At 43.5% G+C, this 23,496-nt stretch overlaps 1 protein-coding gene across 2 annotated transcripts in view; it reads right to left on the bottom strand.

The window, feature by feature from the left end:
- Nucleotides 1-2,094: 2,094 nt before the first annotated feature.
- CASP6 (caspase 6) overlaps nt 2,095-23,496 on the bottom strand; it is a 49,259-nt gene continuing 27,857 nt past the window's right edge. Inside the window, exons 6-9 of one of the 2 annotated variants that reach the window (XM_075849735.1) lie at nt 19,510-19,586; nt 17,864-18,039; nt 14,127-14,286; nt 2,095-2,631 (exon numbers count right to left, since the gene is read on the bottom strand). In XM_075849735.1, coding sequence (XP_075705850.1) covers nt 2,399-2,631; nt 14,127-14,286; nt 17,864-18,039; nt 19,510-19,586 — 646 coding nt within the window. In that variant the 3' untranslated portion in view covers nt 2,095-2,398. The remainder of the gene's footprint in view (nt 2,632-14,126; nt 14,287-17,863; nt 18,040-19,509; nt 19,587-23,496) is intronic. The other variant, XM_075849736.1, reaches the window with a different exon arrangement.

The following is a 23,496-nucleotide window of genomic DNA, read 5'->3' as shown; positions in this document are numbered from 1 at the left end:
CCAGTCACCTGACCGGTGAGGTCAGATGACAGGTCAGGTTACTGGACTGGTCCACTCACAGGCCGGCATCGATCCCAGTGAGAACACCGCCGCAAGACTCCTGCCTTCTTCTGATCGCTGCTGCAGTCAGCAGCAATCAGCTGTTTTGATGCAGCGCCCAGCGGGACATTTTGCAGACCGCCCGGGACAGCGGTGAGAAACCGGGACTGTCCCGCCGGATCCGCCATTCACAAAAATTGGTGGACACAGCTCCCCTCCTATCCCTTCCTGCACAATGACCTCTGCACAGGTCACAGAACATGCCTAGAAAACTCCCATAGAAGTCATTGAGTAATCTCCAGTCTACAGGTTCCTACGGTCCACATGGCTGCTGTAAAGCATAGATCTCTAAATGCTGTTCAGAGTTCAAGTAAGATGGCTGCCACCATAATGATGTACAGAAAATAAAATAAAAAAAATCTACTAAAATCATAATCTAAAAACAATTCGAAAAAATAAAATAAAAATATGTCTCACTATGTGCATGTGCCTGCCACTCCATTCAATGTCTATATGACGGACGTAAACAGCCGAGTGCCGCACTCGGCTATTTTGGTCAGTCCCACATGCTTTGAACTTAAGTGGTGGTAGTGACGACGATCGGGAGTTCGGAACCCCCGTACTTGTGATTGGTTGGGGTCCCAGCGATCAGACAATTATCAGCTATACGTGAATAGGTGATAATGGTCGACTCGGTTACAACCCCATTAAGCTATTAACCCCTTAATTACCAGGACTTTTTTGGTACTAAAATATGTATGTTTTACATTTGCACACCAAACTTTTTTTATTAAATAAAAAAATATATTTGTTTTTGCATCACAGCAATTCAAGAGCCATAACTTTTTTCTTTTTCTGTTGATGTGACCATATATGGGCTTGTTTTTTTTCAGGACAAAGTGTAGTTTTCATGTGTACCATTTTGGGGTACATGGGACTTATTGATTAACTTTTATTCGGGGGAGGGGGAATGAAAAAAAAAAAAAAAAAAAAAGGCAATAATGCTTTGGTATAGCAAAAAAAAAGCAAAATGACTGTCAGTGTAAAACTGACAGGCAATCTATTAGGCCATGCCACTGAAGGCAGTTACTGATGGCAGACCTGGGGGCTTATTAGACCCCTGGCCGCTATGGATACCCATCGGTGCCCTGCGATCGCATCGCGGTTGTGCCGATGGGGTGACAGAGGGAGCTGCCTCCCTGTCAACAGCTTAGATGCTGCTGTCAATGGTCTGCAGCATCTAAGGGGTTAAACTGCCGGAATAGGAGTTCTCTCCAATTCCTGCCGGAGCCTGGTTGTATAACAGCCATGCTCCTGCTGCTAATCTCGTGGGTACAGTGGCAGTACCCATGAGATAAGAGCGACAGATAAGTCCGTCACAATGCGGGAACTAGAACCCACTTGTGACAGATATATCAGTCGCTCGTCGTTACGGCATTAGCAATATTGTTAGGAGCACAATAATTACAGATGCAGAAGTCCATAGGTATAAAACCTCTAACATCTTCGCTTTTTACCATTATATTTGCGATGAAGAACTTATCACATAGGTTCTGGCTATAGGACGCTGCAGAATTTTCATTTTGTCATGCAGCGTCCAAGCAATGGCTTTCTGATGTATTGGGGCCACCACAGCCCCAAGGGTAAGATGTGTTGTGTGCCAAGAGGGAAGCTTAGGTGACACATTGGAGGAGAAATTAAAACTAGTGCAAGTGGGGGTAGTGGGGGTAGTAGAAGTGTCTCATAGTAACCAATTAGGATCTAGCTTTCATTTTTTAGAGGCCATATTAAAAGAACAATGTTATTAGCTGCCAAGTTCAACTCCTCCACTTTTCCCTAGAACTAGTTTGATTATTCTCCCCCATTGTGTATCAAGTGATGATAGGCTTTATTTCTTTTTTACAAATGCATTATAGCACAATAAATTATTAGCACATGTACCTTTATAGTCAAAAAACAAAATAAGACATGTATTGTGAAAAATACAGTTTATTGTTACAGATCCACATATGGTGTGATGATAGAAAAATGCTTGGCATTAGTGAAAAAAAAAAGCAGTAACGCAGTAAAAAAAATAAAAATAAAAATAAAAAGGTATACCAGAATTATAAAAACATGCATCCAGAGCCTACATTTATTGACATAAAAGCACCCGACATTTGCCTGAGAATTTGTAAAAAAATTAAAATAATCCCTTATCTGTAGGCTACAATGAAGTTGATTGTAGCACAACTAGTAAACATTTGGAAACCTCCTAAGTGAAATGTTTTCTGGTCTCTTTAATGGCTTTTAATCTAAAAAGAGTTGGTGTATGACAATTATAGTTCTGTATGGTGAAAACAACCAAGTTTCACTAGTTTTACTTCAGTCTTAAGTAAAGCTTCTTGGTCAACATGGAAGCAAAGCAGGGGACTTGTTTTTTCCCAATTGCGTTTCGATCAAGGCAATTTTCAACAGAGCGCAGAGACACTTTCCTGTTTACCAGGGTCAGCAGTTCTGTAAATTCCAGCTCTCTTCCATACTTATTAAGTGCCTCACACAGATCCTGGATGTACCAAGACCCATTTATAGTTTCCCGATGAGAATAGTAGCCTTTGAAAATAAAAGGGAGTTATATATAAATATTTGACATATACTGTATACATACTAAAAATGATACTAAAATACTAATGTGTTTTAAACCAGAAATCATAATTAAATATCTATTCACCATCTTTAAACATTTCTGAACTTTAGGTGCGGTGCGGTGTCATGGACAGTAACAAATTCTTGACATGTACATAGGATATCTATATCCTCCGACTCCCTCATAAACGTGCACCCATAAATCAGTTCAGCATGAATGTTTTTTCCAATATGGAGAGGGTAATAAGTGACGGTCAGACACCTCTGCCAGGATCAGGCACGCTGAAATCGAAACAGGTTTGGGGAACAGTCGGGCTCCCCCATGCACATTAGATTGTAGACAGGAGTGGCCGATATTTATCAAATGTGTATCAAAAGCTTTCACTATAGTAAGACAGGTTAGATTTTTCTGTAAGTAGAATTTTGAACAGCAGACAGTAATGCTGCTTTTGGCAACATGTTTAGGCAGGGTTCCCACGGAACGGATACTCTGCGTAAAAACCACGCAGCGTGTTCGACCTGGATCCCGCAGTACAGTCCGTCTGAAAACCGCACCACATGGACGGAATTTCCGGTGCGGATAGCAGCAGTAAAAACCGTTCATACATACCCTACGTATGTATGAACGTTTTTTACTGCTGCTATCCGTTATGACGATGCGTCCCCCAATTGCAGTGTGGTCCTGCCTCCCTGGATGACGCTGCAGCCCATGTGACCGCTGCAGCAGCAGTCACATGGGATGTAACGTCATCCCAGGAGGCCGGCCTCTGACGTCATCCAGACCGGTCTCCTGTGAGGACGTATCATCATATGTGACCACCGCTGCAGCCGGTGATTGGCTGCAGCGGTCACTTGGGATACAACGTCATCCCAGGAGGCAGGACTGAAGGAAAAAGGAGGGCGTTCGGGGTAAGTATGATTTTTTTTATTTTTCCGGCAGAATCGCTGTGAATACGCCGCAAAATTCACAACACTTGGCTTTCTGTTGCGTGTTTTGCATCCCTATTGAATTCAATGGGGAAAACCCGCAACAACAACGTAGCATAAATGGACATGCTTCGGAATGAAATTCCGCACCGCAGGTCAATTTATTAACGTTTACGATGCGTTTTTTTTCCACAGTGTGGCCATGAGATTTTCTAAATCTCATCCACTTTGCTGCTATAGTAAATACTGCAGCGTTTACGCTACGTGGGAACCCTGCCTTAACCCCTTCCCGACATTTGTCGCAAGTATACGACATGGAAAGCCAGTGCTTCCCGCAAAATGTTGTATACTTACGCCAAATGCTTGGCACCGGCTCAGAAGCTGAGTCAGTGCCATCATCCCCGGATGTCACCTATATCTGACAGCCACTGGCGTAGCTATAGGGGTCGCAGCGGTCGCAATTGCGACCGGGCCCCGAAGCCAGGGGAGCCCACGGCCCCCCGCACCACATCAATAAAAAGTTACTATAGTAACTCGGGCCGCGGGCCCCTGTTACTATAGTAACAAACTTTATGTAAAGGATCTGCCAGGCACAGCTTCGGGGGTTAACTCCCATAGGTAATCAGTCTGCACCTGAATCTACGTCTCTGAGACTGACTCCATCTTCCACCACTCAGGATGGCAGGCTTAGGAGTGGGAGAGCCTATCGCAGCCTGGCCAGACGGAGCTAGCTCCCGCCCTCTGTCTGTTTGTGCCTGCCTTTCCTGTTCCTCCTTTGCTTGCGATTCTTCTCGTGTGGTTTCCTGGCCCAGCTACAGCTCCTAACTATTTGATCCTGCTCCATACTGACCCTGGCTTGCTGACTGCTCTCCTGCTCTGCGTTTGGTACCTCGTGCTCTCCTGGTTTTACTTGGCTCGTTCACCACTCTGGTTGCTCACGGTGTTGCCGTGGGCAACTGCCCCTTTCCCTGTGCTTTGTATTCCCTTGTAGGTTTGTCTCGTGCACTTACTGAGCGTAGGGACCGCCGCCCAGTTGTGCCCCGTTGCCTAGGGCGGGTCGTTGCAAGTAGGCAGGGACAGAGTGGCGGGTAGATTAGGGCTCACTTGTTAGTTTCCCTACCCCCGTTGTTACACTTTACTTACCTTCCTGGTTCCGGATCGCAGCGGAGGTCCTGACGTCAAGCGCTGTGCGCAGCGCATGACGTCACAGCGCTATGCGCCGCGCACAGCATCGAGACGACAGAACTCCCGCCGCGGCCGAAGAGGAAGGTAAGGTTAGCCCTGACTGGCGGGGTCCGACTCCCGGGACCCGCCAATCAGCTGTTTTGAAGGGGCCGCAGCACTCGTACGAGAGCTGCTCCCCTTCATTCCTGTCACTTCATTCCGGTCACACTGTGAATCCGTGTCGGTGATTCACAGTGTGGGCGAGTAGTGAAATGAAGGGGAAGCAGCTCTCGTACGAGTGCTGCGGCCCCTTCAAAACAGCTGATTTGCGGGTCCCGAGAGACACATCAGCTATTGATGGCCTATCCTGAGGATAGGCCATCTATGTTTAGGGACTGTACAACCCCTAAGCCTACGATGGAAAAACACTGAGAACAAAGGAGTCATAAACTATTAGGATAAATTTGCCAATGGCATAGAAAAATAAACTTTATTAGGACAGTACAAATTACATACAATTTAAAATTAGACTACAAAATCCAAGACCTGTACACCTCCCAAGTGGCAAAAGTGAACACATAGGAAACACCTCTTATAAATGCAGCTCCGGGAAGGAGGAGGTCGTTATACCAGATAAGCTAGGGCTCAAGCAAACAATATCAATTCAAGGTGATTGAATATCAATAAAGGCAAAACAACGCCAGAATATGGAATGTAAATAAAATAGTGTCATATATTCATCCAGACTCATAGTAGCATTAAAAGTAAATGGTTATATGCTGGAAGAAAAAAAAAAAAAAAAAAAAAAAAAAGGCAACGAATTGTTTGCATAATGATTAGTACTCGGGAAGTCACTGAACCACAGGAACTATATGGGTTAGTAGTACTATAGGTTTTACCTTATACCTTTTCTACCTGCCTTTCCTCTAGCGGCTCTACTTGCTGGGAAGATATGTCTTGCTTGATGTGGGCTTATGCAAACAATTCGTTGCCTTTTTTTTTTTTTTTTTTTTCTTTTTTTCTTCCAGCATATAACCATTTACTTTTAATGCTACTATGAGTCTGGATGAATATATGACACTATTTTATTTACATTCCATATTCTGGCGTTGTTTTGCCTTTATTGATATTCAATCACCTTGAATTGATATTGTTTGCTTGAGCCCTAGCTTATCTGGTATAACGACCTCCTCCTTCCCGGAGCTGCATTTATAAGAGGTGTTTCCTATGTGTTCACTTTTGCCACTTGGGAGGTGTACAGGTCTTGGATTTTGTAGTCTAATTTTAAATTGTATGTAATTTGTACTGTCCTAATAAAGTTTATTTTTCTATGCCATTGGCAAATTTATCCTAATAGTTTATGACTCCTTTGTTCTCAGTGTTTTTCCATAGTTTGTTTGGAGTTTCTATTTCCACAGTAGGGAGGCCTGAATCCGCACTTGCTGGTGGTCTAACCCTGATAACCACTTTCCTGTTGAGACATATGTTGATACCCTAAGCCTACGATGTAGCAGGCTTAGGGGGCCCATGAGACAGGATCACAGATTGTGTGATGCTGTCTGCTGGGCCCTGTATCTAAGCCAATCACATGGTAGGCTTAGATACATGGCCCATGCGTGATCCGGTCTGCTGGGCCCTGTATCTAAGCCAATCACATGGTAGGCTTAGATACATGGCCCATGTGTGATACTGTCTGTGGGACCCTGTATCTAAGCCTACCACACTGTAGGTTTAGATACAGGGCCCCAGCACACAGTAATCTTATACTGTATAAGATTACTGTCTGCTGGACCCTGTATCTAAGCCTACGTTGTGGTAGGCTTAAATACAGGGTCCCACAGACAGTATCACACATGGGCCCTGTATCTAAGCCTAACACATGTGTTACTAATCATTTTTTGTGTGTTTTCTTACAAGTTCGGTCATTGGACTACGTTGGATTCCAGGACTACTTCGATGACAGCTTTTTTTTTTATAAAATGGTTAAAGAGGCTCTGTCACCAGATTTTGCAACCCCTATCTGCTATTGCAGCAGATCGGCGCTGCAATGTAGATTACAGTAACGTTTTTATTTTTAAAAAACGAGCATTTTTGGCCAAGTTATGACCATTTTCGTATTTATGCAAATGAGGCTTGCAAAAGTACAACTGGGCGTGTTGAAAAGTAAAAGTACAACTGGGCGTGTATTATGTGCGTACATCGGGGCGTGTTTACTACTATTACTAGCTGGGCGTTGTGTATAGAAGTGTCATCCACTTCTCTTCACAACGCCCAGCTTCTGGCAGTGCAGCACTCTGACGTCACTCACAGGTCCTGCATCGTGTCGGCACCAGAGGCTACACTTGATTCTGCAGCAGCATCAGCATTTGCAGGTAAGTAGCTACATCGACTTACCTGCAAACGCCGATGCTGCTGCAGAATCATCTGTAGCCTCTGGTGCCGACACGATGCAGGACCTGTGAGTGACGTCACAGTGCTGCACTGCCAGAAGCTGGGCGTTGTGAAGAGAAGTGGATGACACTTCTATACACAACGCCCAGCTAGTAATAGTAGTAAACACGCCCCGATGTACGCACATAATACACGCCCAGTTGTACTTTTACTTTTCAACACGCCCAGTTGTACTTTTGCAAGCCTCATTTGCATAAATACGAAAATGGTCATAACTTGGCCAAAAATGCTCGTTTTTTAAAAATAAAAACTTTACTGTAATCTACATTGCAGCGCCGATCTGCTGCAATAGCAGATAGGGGTTGCAAAATCTGGTGACAGAGCCTCTTTAATGAGGGCTGTGTGGGTTTTTTTTTTATTTCAATAAAATATTTTTTCTATGTCTGTTTTTTTTTAAACTATATTACTACCGACTTAGTAATGGCCGCCGGCTGATTGACAGCGTCCATTGCTAAGGCGGGGCTTAGTGTTAGCCGATGCAGAGGCTAACACTAACCCCCTTTATTACCCCGGTACCCAACGCCACCAGGGGTGCTGGGAAGAGTCGGGTACGATCCAGTACCTGACCATCTGTAGTGATGGTCGGACACTGGGGTGGCCGCAGGCTGGTATTATCAGGAGGGGAAAGGCCAAAAACAGTGGCCCTTCCTACCCTGGTGATGCTAGGCTGCTGCTGCTTTATTGTATCTGGCTGGTTATGAAAAATGGGGGGAACAACACGTCACTTTAAAAAAAATTAAATAAAAAATAATTGGAAAGAACGATGTGGGGTCCCCCCCAATTTTCATAACCAGCCAGATACAACACAGCAGCAGCAGGCAGCATTACAAGGGTGGGAAGGGGCACTGTTTTTGGCATTCCCCAGCCTAATACTACCAGCCTGCGGCCACCCCGATGCCTGCCCGTCACTACAGATGGTCGGGTACTGGTTCGTACCCGGCTCTTCCCAGTACTCCTGGTGGCGGTGGGTACAGGGATAATAATGGGGGTTAGTGTAGCCTCTGCACCGGCTAACATTAAGCCTCACCTTAGTAATGGAGGTTGTCAATCAGCCAGCGGCCATTACTAAGGCGGTGATAATAAAGTTTAAAAAGATACAAGCACATAGAAAAAATATTTTATTGAAATAAAAAAAAAAACAACACAACCCTCATTAACCATTTTATTGAGAATAAAAAAAACACCGTCATTGAAGTCCTCGAATCCGAAGTCCAACAACCGAACCTGTAAAAAAAACACAAACACAAAAATAATCAGTAACACATAAAGAAGCAAAATTATTATTCTTACCTATCCTGGGTCCAGCGCTGGAGACGCAATGTCAGCGAGCTGAGCACTGTATCTAATCCTATCATGTGTGATACTGTCTGCTGAGCTGTGTATCTAATCCAATCATGTGTGATACTGTCTGCTGAGCCACTGTATCTAATCCTATCCATAGTTTATAGGGTCGTAGTGCTATAGATATGCTATGCTGTCTCATATACACACTTTTTTTTGGGCGGACACATATGTATTGGGGCTATTTCCCTGACATTTTAAGCCCTGAGGGTATGTTCACACGGCAGCGTCTGTTACGGCTGAAATTACGGTGCGGTTTTCAGGAAAAAACAGCACCGTAATTTCAGCCGTAAAGGCATGTGCAGGCGCTTTTAGCTGCGTCCATTACGGACGTAATTGGAGCTGTTTTTCTATGGAGTCCATGGAAAACGGCTCCATTTACGTCTGAAGAAGTGACAGGCACTTCTTTGACGCGGGCGTCTTTTTTACGCGCCGCCTTTTGACAGCGGCGCGTAAAAAAAAATGACCGTCGGCACAGAACATCGTAAGACCCATTCAAATGAATGGGCAGATGTTTGCCAACGCTTTTGAGCCGCATTTTCGGACATAATTCAATGCTAAAACGCCCGAATTACGTCCGTAAATAGGGTGTGTGAACCCAGCCTTAGTGACGCCCCGGCTGCTAGTGCTGCATTGTTGGGTCACTTAGGAGACCCAGCGATGCAGCTGAAAGCTGCGGACCGTCGGCCATGAGAAGTTTGCGGGGGGGGGGGGGGGGGGCCAGTAAGAATTTTTGCATCGGGGCTCATGAGCCTTTAGCTACGCCCCTGCTGACAGCTGACATCCTGCTGTAACGGCGGGAACCAAAGTTAGCTTCAATCCCCGCCTTTGACCCCTTAAATGCAGCCGTCAAATGCGATCGCTACATTTAAGGAGTTTGCAGCTCATCAACACCCCAGCAATGAAATCGCCGGGGTGTCGGTGGCTGCAATGGCAACCGGAGGCTTAATAGTGACCTCCCGGTGTGCCTAGCATGGACAACTTCCAGCCCCCGCCCGGAGGCAGGGCCTGAAAAGCTTCCGTAGCCGCCGGCAAGATGGTGTCGGCGTCATCAGCGGTGGATGTCAGCTGTATGTTACAGCTGACATCCACCTGTAACGGCAGGAACCGGCGCTAGCTCCGATCCCTGCCATTAACCCCTCAGATGCAGCGATCAGATGCGATCGCTGCATCTTTGTGGTAGTTAGCAGATCGGCAGCTGTGCCCTGCAATCGCACGACTGCCGACTGCTATTACGACACCAGGAGACCTAACAATGGCCTCCTGTTTGCCATTACGGAAGCCAATTAGGCCCCGCTCGGAGGCGAAGCCTAATCGGCTTGCTGTCAGTGAATGACTGACAGATCTAATACATTGCACTACGTAGGTATTCGAAAAAAAAATCTGACAGATGGACCTTCAAGTCCCCTAGTGGGACTAAAGTAAAGGGTAAAAAAAAAAAAGTGAAAAAAAAGTTGTAAAAAATATAAAAGTTTTAAGTAATCAAATAAAACACAATGAAGCTTTTTCCCTTATTAAGTCCTTTATTATTGAAAAAAATAAAATAATCCATAAATATTTGGTATCGCCGCGACCGTAACGACCTAAAACTATAAAAACATGATGTTATTTCACGTGGTGAACGGCGTAAAAAAAAAATACCGTAAAAAATCATGCCAGAATTTCTGGTGTTTGGTCACTTTGCCCTACAAAATTGAAATAAAAAAAAATAAAAAAAGTGATCAAAAAGTCGCATGTATCCAAAAATGGTGCCTATAAAAACTATAGCTCGTCTCACAAAAAACAAGCCCTCATACAGCTCAGTCAACGGAAAAATTAAAAAAAGTTATGGTTCTCACAACATGGCGACAGAAAAAATAAATTTTTACAAAAGTAATTTTATATTTGAAAAAAGTTGTAAAACAAAAAAAAAGTGCTATAAATTAGGTATCGCCGGAATCTTATTGACCCGCAGAATAAAGTTAACATGTAATTTATAACGCGTGGTGAACGCTGTATAAAAAAAACCCCTAAAAAACGACGGCAGAATTGGTGTTTTTTGGTCACCTTGACTCTCAAAAAATAGGATAAAAAGTGATCAAAAAGTCGCATGTACCCCAAAATGGTACCAATAATAACTATAGCTCGTCCCGCAAAAAAAAACAGCCCTCATACCACTAAGTCTATAAAAAAATAAAATTAGTTAAGGCTTCCATAAGTCAGGAAATAAAAAATATGCAGTTGTGCAGATCAGAGGGGAACATTTCGTCTGTTTCAAGAGGCGATTTATCGAGGCCCTAAAATTAGGGAACCAGGAAGGGGGGGCCCAAACATATCTGCTAGAAGCGAGGGCGCCCGTATTATACCAGTCCAACACTTTCTAACAAAATTCCTCAAACTGCAAAGGTGCCGAGTGTGGACCAAAAGGGGGATAAATAAAGACACTGTTTATCAGTGCGACACCGGCCTGTGCAGAAATGATTGCTTCACAGCATAATACACATCTATGGATTATTTTATTGTTTACCCCATTATTATACCCCCTGACTATGCCCCTGATGTACCCTGCCGAGCTTACACATGCCCCCACCTTATAAACAGAAACACCAGCAATACTCAAACAAAACTACTACCAAGAAAAATCTACGCTTCAAAAGCCAAATGGACCTCTCACCCATTTGAGCCCTACAGTGTGCCCAAACAGCAGTTTACTTCCACATAGAACCCTTTTAACAATTTTTGGAGTGTGTCTCCAGTGGCATAAGCTGGGCACGACATACTTGCCACTGAATTGGCATATCTGGGGAAAAAATATATTTTTACTTTGCACCATCCGCAGCGCATTTATTTATGGAAAAGACCTGTGGGTTGAAAATGCTCACTACACCCATTAATAAATGCCTTAAGGGGTGTAGTTTCTAAAATGGGGTCACTTCTGGGGGGTTTCTTTTATTATTTCCCATCTGAGCCTCTGCAATTGTGAAACAATTCTGTGTAAATCCCCAAATTAGGCCTCAATTTTGCATGGTACTCTCTCAATCTTGAGCCCTGTCAAATGTCCAGGCAAAAGATTAGTGCTCCATGTAGGGTGATTCTAAAATCGGGAAACACAGCATAATAATTCGAGAGCTGTCTTGTTATGGTGGCACAAGCTGGGCACCACATATTGGCATATCTATTGAAAAATCAAATTTTTACGCTGCAATATCGAGTGCACACTAATTTATGCAAAACACCTGCAGGGTTAACATGCTCATTACATCCCTAGGTGAATACCTTGAGAGGTGTAGTTTCCAAAATGGGGTCACTTTTGGGGGGTTTCCACTGTTTTGGACCCACAGGGGTTTTGCAAATGCGACATAACGACCAGAAACCAATCCAGCAAAATCTGTACTCCGAAAGCTAAATTGCGCTCCTTCTCTTCTGAGCCCTGCCGTGTGCTCAAAAATGAGTTTATAACCACGTATGGGGTATTGCCGTACTCGGGAGAAATTGCATAACAAATGTTGGGGTTCTTTTTCTGCTTTATTTTTTGAGAAAATGAAAAAACTTTTGCGCTAAAGCTACGTCTTATTGGGGAAAAAATTTAATTTTTATTTTTACTACCCAATTCAAATAAAATCTATAAAACAGCTGTGGGGTCAAAATGCTCACTACATCCCTAGATTAATTGCTCAAGGGTTGTAGTATCACAAATGGAGTCACTTTTGGGTAGTTTCCACTGTACTGGTATCTTAGGGGCTTTGCAAATGCGACAAGGTGTCAAGAAACCAATCCAGCAAAATCTGTGCTCCAAAAGCCAAATGCCGCTCCGTCTCTTCCTTGCCATGTTCCCAAACAGCAGTTTATGACAACATATGGGGTATTGCCGTACTCAGGAGAAGTTGCTTTATAAATGTTGGGGTTCTTTTTTTCCTTTATTTGTTGAGAAAATGAAAAATTATTTAAGAAAAAAGGATTGTTTTTATTTTCACTGCCCAATTCTAATAAATTCTATGAAACACAGGTGGGGTAAAGATGATCACTACACCCATAGATGAATTCTTCAAGGGGTGTAGTTTCGAAAATGGGGTCACTTTTATGCCTTTTTCATTGTTTTGTCCCCTCAGGGGCTCTGCAAATGCGACCTGGCCTCCGCAAACCATTCCTGCTAAATTTTAGCTCCAAAAGCCAAATGGCGCTCTTTCCCTTCCAAGCCCTGCCGTGTGTCCAAACAACCGTTTATGACCACATGTGGGGTACTGTTTTACTCGGGAGAAATTGCTCTACAAATTTTGTGGTACTTTTTCTCCTTTAGTCCTTTAGAAAATTAAAAAAAAAAATAGCACTTGGATAGGTTAAAGCATTCCGAAGTTATTACAATATAAAGTGAAACATGTCAGATTTGAAAAATGAGGCTCTGTCAGTGGCTAAAGATGGAAGGGGTTAAAGTTAGTTTCACTTGAGCGTAACTAAAAAAATACACAAGCATACTACTCACCAAAATATCCCACTCACTACTGATGGTACCCTTGGAGGTAACTATAGCTGTAGCAGCTGCTATGGGGCCCAGAGTTTGATGGGGCCCACTCGGGTGTAAGAACATTGTTATTTTTTGTGGGGGAACAACAAGTTGGTGGCTTTCTGCTCGCTAGCACTATTATGTAGGTTCTCTAAAATATGGCCCTGTTATTCATACCTTCAATTATCGCTACTTACAATGCGGTTTCAGTTTTCTATCACTAGGTAATGGGGGTACCTCTCAATTTGGTATGGGCCCTATGAATTGTAATTACACTCCTGATGGTACCAACAACCTTCTGTGCACTTGTCCAATTCTGCTTGTAATATCGACTTGAAAAACCAGATAACAGATAAATGGCTGACCCATCAACCTGTCATTTGTATGCTGTTCTGCGGATTTTAATTTCATCCAATGAGTAAAGTTTTATACATCACTGGTCTATTTTTGAGGTGAGGCGGGCCCTATTCTAACTTTTGTTATAGGGCCTTATGGTTACTTTTTACACCACTGCAAACATCAATGAGGAGAGATTATTGGTTAACCTCTTTCCATGTTCTGCACTTGTGCAAAATAGTTAGTGATACTGGGAGTGTACATCACTGTAGATATTTCACCACACTATGTGGAGGCTGAAGCACAATTGCACTGGAGCTCTGTGCATCAGTTTCTAGCAACCAATCATAACAATCCACAAAAGTAGAGCGTCACTTTATCTTTTCCTGTATGTATATACTACACATATACTTGTACATCAAAGCCTAGTTAGAATTTAAAAACTCCACCCCCCCTGATACTCTATTTTTATAAAATATTGTCCATGTAAAACTCACATAAGTATCTCGGTTTACACTTTTTCCCAAGACAAGAATATATATTTTTTTATGAGCAAGTCAAAAGTGTGTGAAAAATAATTTTTAGATACTGCTGCCAGGAAGGGTAAAACACTCAACGTTAGGTGAAATGAAATGTTATGTGACATGACATGCGGCTGAATTTCACTTGATATTTGGAGAATTTCAGATTTCAATTGTTCCTGCGTAGCTTGTGGTAGGTTTTAAGGACAAGCTTGGCACTTTACAATAAAAAATATGGGTACCTTCTGCCACAGAATAGCACATGATGAAATCAGCCCCAGCAGGCAGAGTATATACAGAAGCTGCATCTACTGCGGTGGTGTTTGTTTCAGGAATATTCACAGCGCTATCAGTAGCATCAGTCGGTATTACTGGTTCATCATGCTGAGCACCGCGGCACGCCTGTAGTACAATGAGAGCATAAAAAACCCTTATCAAGTGACACGTCCATTTCTGTTATTTTTACATTTGGTGCAGTACATGTGGTAATAAGGAGTCAAATCAAGACTAGAATATCTTTCAGATGGTTAACCGTCCCAATATATATTTAATGGGGATGCCCATCATTTAATGTTGTTCCATATTGATAGGATATGCCATAACATCATGATCAGGGGAGGGGGAGTCCGACCTCTGGGACATCTGCCAACGTGGAGAACGAAGGGCCGAAAAATCTGTGAAAGAGTAGCAACTAGCAACAATTAACTAGCGGTGCAACCCCTTTATTACTTTTATTAGTAATGATGTGTGTGCATATACCTCTAATGGTAGTAAGATGTAGATGTGTGGACTAACATCACAACAATGTTGTACACACACACACACACACTCGCTATATATACACACACTTCTACTTTTCACCTCAATAGGAACCACAAATATCCGCCCGCTAAGGAGGACAGAAACAGAATTTCAAGTATTTTGCTAGACTTAAAATATTTTCCCAATCTAGCAAAACAAAATTCTTGCTATTACCCAGAGTAGGAATTTTCTACCAATTATCATTTATATGCTATGTTGTCTTATGCATAGCATTCAGGCTAGGGCTACACAGCAACTGATCACACAACACGAAGATCGTAAGGTCGCATTGCGACATCGCAAGTAATGCTTGTAAATGGGGTTGCGTTACTACACGCGACAGTAGTGTAAAATCTACATCTGGTTGATTTTTGGTTGCAAATCGCAAGCAACTTTGCCAGCATAGACTTCAATGTAAGTGATTCGCAACCATTTGGCACTCTAAAATAGTTGCGCGACTTCAATGCAACAGCAAGACAAAAACTAATCGCACATACTTTTTGTAGCGAAACTAGTATGCAACTTGGTCGTGTGACATGAGCAGCAGAAGATCGGATTATCACATTGCAATTAATGATTGTCAATATGGTCACACTACTACCGTACACATGACGTGTTTCAAACGCCATCTGCTGAATTTTTGGTGGTAGATTGCAAATTGCAAGAGACTTTTCCAGCTTAGCGTTCAATTAAAGTCGCATGTGACAATCTCATTTCTGAGAGGTCAGTAATTGTTTTTTGTTTGGGTGTCTGCTGACATCTAAATGAAGGAGGGGGAACAGCACTGAGGAAACTGGGACGAGGTAGGTATACAGCGTGGCTGTACCTTGGAGTCACATTGCAGTTGGCACTGTAGTTGGCACTGTTTAAGAGAAACTGTGGTTACCACTTTTTAGGCTTCTGCCTGATACCCTATGAGGGCGATTTTTGTTTGCCGTGGTTTTCTGGAGACTATGACTGGCGTTGTTCGGGGGCACTGGTTGGCACTGAATGCGGGGCACTCTGGCTGCAGCATTTATAGAGGAAAACACTTCGGGCTTATTCAGACGAACGGGATATACGTCCGTGCAACGCGCGTGATTTTCACGCGCGTCACACGACCTATATTAGTCTATAGGGCCGTGCAGGCAGTTGCGTGATTTTTATGCAGCGTGAGCCCGCTGCGAAAAACTCACGACATGTCCATTCTTTGTGCGTATTTAGTGCATCACGCACCCATTGAAGTCAATGGGTGCGTGAAAATCACCACACGGAAGTACTTCCGTGGGACGCGCGTGATTCGCGCAACAGCTGTAAAACTATGAATGTATACAGAAAAGTACCACGTGCTTTTCGGTTTACAAACATCCAAACGGAGTGTCATAATGATGGCGGCTGCGCGTAAATCACGCAGCCGCGCATCATACGGGGCTGACACACGGAGCTGTTAAGTGCCTTTTGTGCGCGCAAAACGCCGTGTTTTTTGCGCGCGCAAAATGCACACGCTAGTGTGAATCCGGCCTTAGGGTATGTTCACACGCAGAGTCAAAAACATCTCAAAATACGGAGCTGTTTTCAAGAGAAAACAGCTTCTGATTTTCAGATGTTTTTCGTGCCACTCACGATTTTCGCTGCGTTGTTCACTGCCGTTTTTGAAGCTTTTTTCAATAGAGTCAATGGAAAACTGCTCCAAACACGTCCCAAGAAGTGTCCTGCACTTTTTCGCGGCCGTTTTTTTATGCGTAAAAAGCTTCATCGGAACAGAACGCCGTTTTCCCATTGAAATCAATGGGCAGATGTTTGGAGGCGTTCTGCTTCCCATTTTTCGGGCGTTTACGACCCGAAAAACTGCCGAAAATAGGCCGTGTGAACATACCCTAATTCATACTGCACCTATTGTAGAACCTTGTTCTCAAAAAGATGACTGATTCATTTTATTCAGTCATTCGCATAAAATACCCCTTTAAAAAATAGGTTCTGCTGCAGGTGATGTGTGATACAAGGAATACTGTAACCCTGCTATAAATTATTAAGAATACTAGTCACCTCATAGTACCATAACCTCTAAAAAAATAAAATATGGTCATTGAGCACCTTGGTGACTTCTAATATTTTTAGACAGTAAGGCTGGGTTCACACTGAGTTTTCTGCAGGAGGAAAATCTGCCTCAAAAGTCAGTTTGGAATTTTGAGGCAGATTTTCCTCTGCCTGCACGCTGTTTTTCGCAGCGTTTTTCGCCCCCACGGCCATTGAGCGCCGCGGGCATAAAATGCCGCGAAATACGCTTTCTCTGCCTCCCATTGATGTCAATGGGAGGTCAGAGGCGTAAACGCTCGAAGATAGGGCATGTCCCTTCTTTCTCCCGCGAGCGGTAAATCAATTAAATCAATAGGAGGCATTTTCGGGCCGTTATTTTGACGAGTTTTGTGGCGCGGTTCCCGCGTCAAAAAACTCAGTATGAACATAGCCTAAACGCCCGAAGATAGGGAAAGTCCCTTCTTTTTCCCACGAGCCGGTTTTTCCGCTCGCGGAAAAAAGACGCCTCCGCCTCCCACTGAAATCAATGGGAGGCATTTTCGGCCGTTCTTTGGCTCAAACTCTGTGTGAACTCCCCCTTAAGGGTACATTAACTCATGTTTGTGTCATTCAGGGGTCAGCAACTTTCAGCACTCCAGCTGTTGTGAAACTACAACTCACAGCATGCCCCAAGGGTATGTTCACACACTTAACAAAATATGACTGAAAATACGGAGCTGTTTTCAAGGGAAAACAGCTGATTTTCAGCCTTTTTTTAATCACCAATCGGTTTTTGCGGCCATTTTTGGAGCTGTTTTTCTATTGAGTCAATGAAAAACAGCTCAAGAATTGAAATGCATCTTTTTACGGGGCGTCTTTTTACGTACCGTTATTTAAAAATGAGGCGTAAAATAACGCCCTGTCGGAACAGAACGCCGTATTTCCCATTGAAATCAATGGGCAGATGTTTGCAGGCGTTCTGCTTCCGATTTTAAACGGCCCGAAAAACGTCTGAAAATAGCCCATGTGAACATACCCTAACAGAAAAATGCTTAATCATACCAGCCAAAAGCGGTCAGTGCATGCTGGGAATTTTAGTTTCACAAGAGCTAGAGTGCTTGAGGGTAGCCGAGCCTGAAAATCATGGCGAAAAATAAACTTACAATAACAATCAAACGTTTACCTGGATTATGAAAATCTTAGGTTTCCCCACTAAACTCTTGCATTTGTCTCCTTTGAATAAAGAGGTCAGTCTTTGAATTTCAATTTTAGCATCGTGCGCATAAACATGATTATCTTCTCCATGGCTCAGAAACACGCAGAGGAAGCAGTCAGCATCACTGTGATCGCTCATTGCAACTGGGAAGGTCATTTGAAAAGCAAACACACATTTAGAGACTAGCGGAATTGGACAAAAAAATTGAAATGAAGAAAACATGTTTTATTGTTTATACCATTACAATTACCCGTTAGTGACCGCCCCATAGTGTTTTTACGGCAGCCACTAATGGGCTTTATTTCGATGCATACGCCTTTTTACGGCACTGCATAGGAATAAACAGAGCAGGGAGCCGTGAAATCTACCTGCTCTCAACTGCCAGAGGTAGGTGAGGGCTGGGGGCATCCCTGCTCAAACGGATGAGATCGATATTAATATCAATCTCACCCGTTTAACCCTTCAGATGCGGCACTCAATAAAAAAAAAAAACATGCAAAAATTGCTGTTTTCTTTGAATCCAGCCTTAAAAAAAAAAATATGTGATAAAAAGTGATCAAAAAGTCCCATCTACTCCATAAAAATTACAAGCCACAAAAAAAAAAACCCTCATACAATTGCATCGGCGAAAAAATTTAGGATGCAAAAAATTGTGGCGAAATTGCAGGTTTTTTTCTATTCCCCCTCAAAAAAAAGTTTATAAAAGTTAATCAATAAATTCTATGTACCCCAAAATGGTGCTATTGAAAATTACAACTTGTCCCGCAAAAAACAAGACCTTATAACAGCTATGTCGACGCAAAAATAAAAAAAAGTTATAGATCTTTGAATGAGACGATGGAAAAAACGTAAAAAATGGCTTGGTCATTAAGGTCTAAAATAGGCTGGTCACTCAATGGGCCACATTTACTAATAATGGTGCTTTTTTACTCCATTCAAAGTAGGAGAGGTACTTGGAGAGATATGCACCAAATTTATTAAAGGGTGCAACTCTATTTAAATAATGTGGTGCATTTTGACTTCTCAAGCAGGCAGAAAACAAAAGCTACATTTGCTATGAGCAGGTGTAGATTTGCTTCAGAAATTGGTGCCATTTTCACTTAATAAATTTGAACTAAAACTACGTGTTCTTGGAGACCACATCCACTTTTCAAATTTGGTGAGTGACAAAAAAAAGTTGCACACTTTTGCATAAATTTGTCTCATATGTAAAAAATGCTGTACCAGCGATCCTGCCTCCAGTGCATAATGTGGAACTATAACAGTTTGTATGGTACCAAAACGATCAGACTCCTTTGTCTAATGTTGAATAGCGCAAGAGCCCTTAGGCACAGCTGTCACATGACTGAGGGACATGACTTCATGTCACTTCGGACAACCTGTCACCACATGTTTTATTTACATATAGCCTTGAGGTGTGCATATCAAAAGGCATGGGACATAATAATGCAGTGAAGATCAAACACCCATGGGATATTAGGTTCCTTCCTCCAGTAGTAAGCAGTATATTTTAGACAAAAAAAACACATTTTATTCTACATGTGCTGCATTTTTTATTTATTTTTTTAAAATGGAAAAATAAAAAAAAGAATAGAAATAGTGAAAAAATTTACCATCATGGACCTTCTCAAGAATTTCCATAGCTTTGAGGGTATCATAACTCTTCACTTCAAACCCAAGGTCAGTTAACCTGAAGAGAAACAAATAATATTTATGGGGATTTGAATGTGAGACATTGGTTTAGAGAGGTGAATGCTAACCTTTGAATCTTAAAAGGGGTTGCACAGGATTAGAAAAACATGGCTGTGGCTGCTTTCCTCCACAAACAGTGCCACACCTGTCTATAGGTATTGTGTGGTATTGCAGCCCAAACCCATATACTTTAATGGAGCGGAGCTTCAATTTCACACACAACCCACAGGTGTGGCACTGTTTTTTTTTTGAAGAAAGCAGCCATGTTTTCTTAATTCTGGACAACCTCTTTAAGACATTTTCAACCACTATGACATGTTTGTGGATTTCATTGTTTCACACGGCTTTTTTTTTATTTTTTTTATGAGAGCCGTGAAAAAAAATAGGACATGTCCTATTTTTGGCGGTTTAACGGCCCGATAGACGGCTGTTAAAATCTGATCCTGGCCCTCACAAGAGGACTCCACGGACACCGAGCTACTTTAAGCGCTGAGCCTAGGGTAGCCCTTGACTTCACTGTCCATATATGGACAGTGATGTCAGTGCTTTCAACTATGTAGTCCCTGGTCAGAGCATCGCAAGCTTTCTGGCCGGGGACTCCTGTCTTGGGAAAGCCCTTGACATATATGGACAGTGACATTAGAAGCTGAGATGTGGGAATCCCCAGCCAGAACGTTGCCAGCATCTCAAAGCCCCTAATATCACTGTCCGACACTCTGGCTGGGGATTCCTCTCCTGGAGGAACCCCTGATGTCACTATCCATGTATGAGCAACGCTCTGGCTGGGGATTTAGCTCCTAGATGGAGCCCCAATGGCGCGGTCTACATGGTGGGGAGTGTGTGGCAATATCTACAAGAGGGGGTGTGGCACTATCTACATTGGCACTATCTACAGTTGGCACTGTGGCAGTATGTGGGCACTGGCATTGCTGCACTATCTACATGGGCACTGTGGTGTTTTCAGGGGTTTGGACAAACCCCTGACAAATTAAATCCATCTATGAAAAACAAATGATAAACGGCCATTAAAAACGAACAGACTGACTGGAAATGGATGAAAATTTGGAGATGCAAAACGGCCATGAAAAACAGTTGATCAGTTTTTAATGGGGATTTTTCACGGTCATGTGAATGTAGCCTAATATGATATTTAAGGGCCTGTTCACATCAGCATCGGGTTCCATTTGGGGTTTCCGTTCAACTATTCCGTCAGAGGAACGGATGAACGGAAACTATAGCTTCTGTTTGCATTACCACCGATTTCAATGGTAATGCTTCAGTTTCAGTTGGTTTCCGTTCCGTAAAGTTTTCAAACGGAACCCGACGTTGATATGAATAGGCCCCTGAGGGTGTTTTCCCACCATAGGTTTTAATGGCATATTGACTAGAATGCTGGGAGTCCACTGATCCCAAGTGCATTTGGGACCCCCCACTTTTAGACAGTGTGAGAGCTGCTGGTAAGGGTCTTCTGCTATTTGGAAAAGAGGGAATTTTTTATGCCACACCCCCTAACCACGCCCAATATCCCGCATAAGCACATCAAATCACAGCCAGATCCATCTTCAAATACCAAAAGCATATTCTCGGTGCAGATCTCTAGACTTAAAAAATAAATAAAGGATATGACAAATATTATGGATCAGGTTGTGTCGTCTTTATGTTACTTTTCCGAACTTGGGTATAACATTTGCTCATCACGGCAGCAGCTGCTGCAGGACAAACCAAAAGGCTGAGAACAATGAAAGTCAAGAGGGAGACCCTGTGGTGGATGACTTTTCAATTGACAGGTAGCAGAGTTACAGGATGGGGATTTTTTTTCCAGTTGTGTAACTCTGCAACCTGTCAATGGAAAAATCATCCGCCAGAGGGAAAAATGCTTCTCCACGGCGGAAACATTTTTCCCTGTGGTGGATGACTTTTCAGCTGACAGGGAGCAGAGTTCCATGAAGGGGAATTATTTTTCATTGACGTCTAGTTTCTATCGCAGCTCAGGGAAGAAGACAGAAGTCGCTGGAGGGGAGAAGTTTTTTTATTCTTCATATCACTAACCTTATTTTTTGTTTTGCAGGTTCCGCTGGACTGTTTGGACTAAGTCGTAGATTCGTTGGACTACTTCAATGATCAAGGTCAAAGAGAGTTGTGTGGGGGGAGATCTTATTTCAATAAAAAATATTCTCTATGCATCGGTGTCTTTTTTAATACTTTATTAGCGCCTTGGTAATGGCAGTTGTCTAATTGACAGCGTCCATTACTAAGGTGGGGCTTAGTGTGAGCCAGTAAAAAGTCTAGCACTAACCCTTCATTATTACCCCAGTACCCACAGCCACGAGGGGTGCTGGGAAGAGCCGGGTACGATCCAGTACCTGACCATCTGTAGTGATGGGCGGGCACAGGCTGGTATTATGAGGCTGGGAAGGGCCAAACACAGTGGCCCTTCCCACCCTGGTAATGCTAGGCTGTATTATTGTATCTGGCTGGTTATGAAAATGGGGGGGGGGATGCAATGTAGTTTTCTTCCTTTGTTTTTTGTTTTTTTTAATTCAACATGGGGGTTCCCCCCATTTTTCATAACCAGCCAGATACAACATAGCAGCAGCCTAGCATTATAAGGGTGGGAAGGGCCATGGTTTTTGGCCCTTCCCTGCCTCATAATACCAGCCTGTGGCCGCCCCAGTGCCCATCCATCACTACAGATGGTCAGGTACTGGATCGTACCCGGCTCTTCCCATCACCTGGGGTAATAATGGGAGGGGGGGTTAGTGCTAGCCTTTTTACTGGCTCACACTAATTACTCACACCTTAGTAATGGACGCTGTCAAATAGACAACTGCCACTACCAAGGCGCAAATAAAGTATTAAAAAAAAAACAGGCATAAGAAAATATTTTTTTAATGAAATAAGATCTCCCCCACACAACCCTCTTAGCATTTTATTTAAGAAAAACATAGATCATCTCAGTAGTCCAACCTACGACGTAGTCCAAACGATCCAGCGGAACCTGCAAAACAAAAAAATAAAGTTAGTAATATTTACAAGGGGGGCTGTGTGTAGATAGCGCCACACGGCCCCCCCTTGTAGATAGCGCCACACACAGCTCCCCCTTGTAGACCGCGCCACACACAGCGCCCCCTTGTACATAGCGCCACACACAGCCCTCTCCCCCCATTGTACATCGCGCCACATAGCACCCTCCCTCCCTTGTACATAGCGCCACACACAGCCCCCCCACCCCCTTGTACATAACGCCACACATCCCCCCTCCCCCTTGTACTCTGTGCCACACTGCTGCCAGAGCGGAGAGCGGTAGATATAGCCTACTGCTACCATTCTCTGCTCTGCCTGACGTCACTCACCGTTAGGAGGTCTTGCAGCGGCGTTCTGACTGGGGTCGGTGCCAGCCCGGGAGTGGACCAGTCCAGTCACCTGACCGGTGAGGTCAGATGACAGGTCAGGTGACTAGACTGGTCCACTCCCGGGTGGGAATCGACCCTAGTCAGTATGCCGCCGCAAGACCTCCTGACGCGGATCGCTGCTGAAGTAGTCCGGCATGCAGGGCGTCTGTCCGCAGCGATCAGCTGTTTTAACACAGCTGCTCTGCGGCTACCCACTCTTCCCTACCTCCGAGTGGCGCCCAGCGGGACATTTTTCAGACTAGAAACTAGAGACTGTCCCGCCGGATCCGGGAAGGTTGGGAGCTATGGATGAACTATTTATTTAAATGGGTGCTATGTAATGCTACATTTCCCATGCCGAATGTGTGACCACTTATAGATTCAGCAGTCGGACGTGCGACAATCAGTTGCATTTAGAAAATGGGTGTTGATTTGGGATAACCCCTTTAAATGTAACTTCTCCCGAAACCAAAAGCACTTTAACAATCTTTTTGGTTTTTTTAAATCGCCATTTTC

Source organism: Rhinoderma darwinii, chromosome 1 (assembly GCF_050947455.1).
Source record: "Rhinoderma darwinii isolate aRhiDar2 chromosome 1, aRhiDar2.hap1, whole genome shotgun sequence".
Classification (NCBI taxonomy): domain Eukaryota; kingdom Metazoa; phylum Chordata; class Amphibia; order Anura; family Rhinodermatidae; genus Rhinoderma; species Rhinoderma darwinii.
Note: the sequence above shows the minus strand (reverse complement) of the source record. Positions and strands in the feature narration are given on the sequence as shown.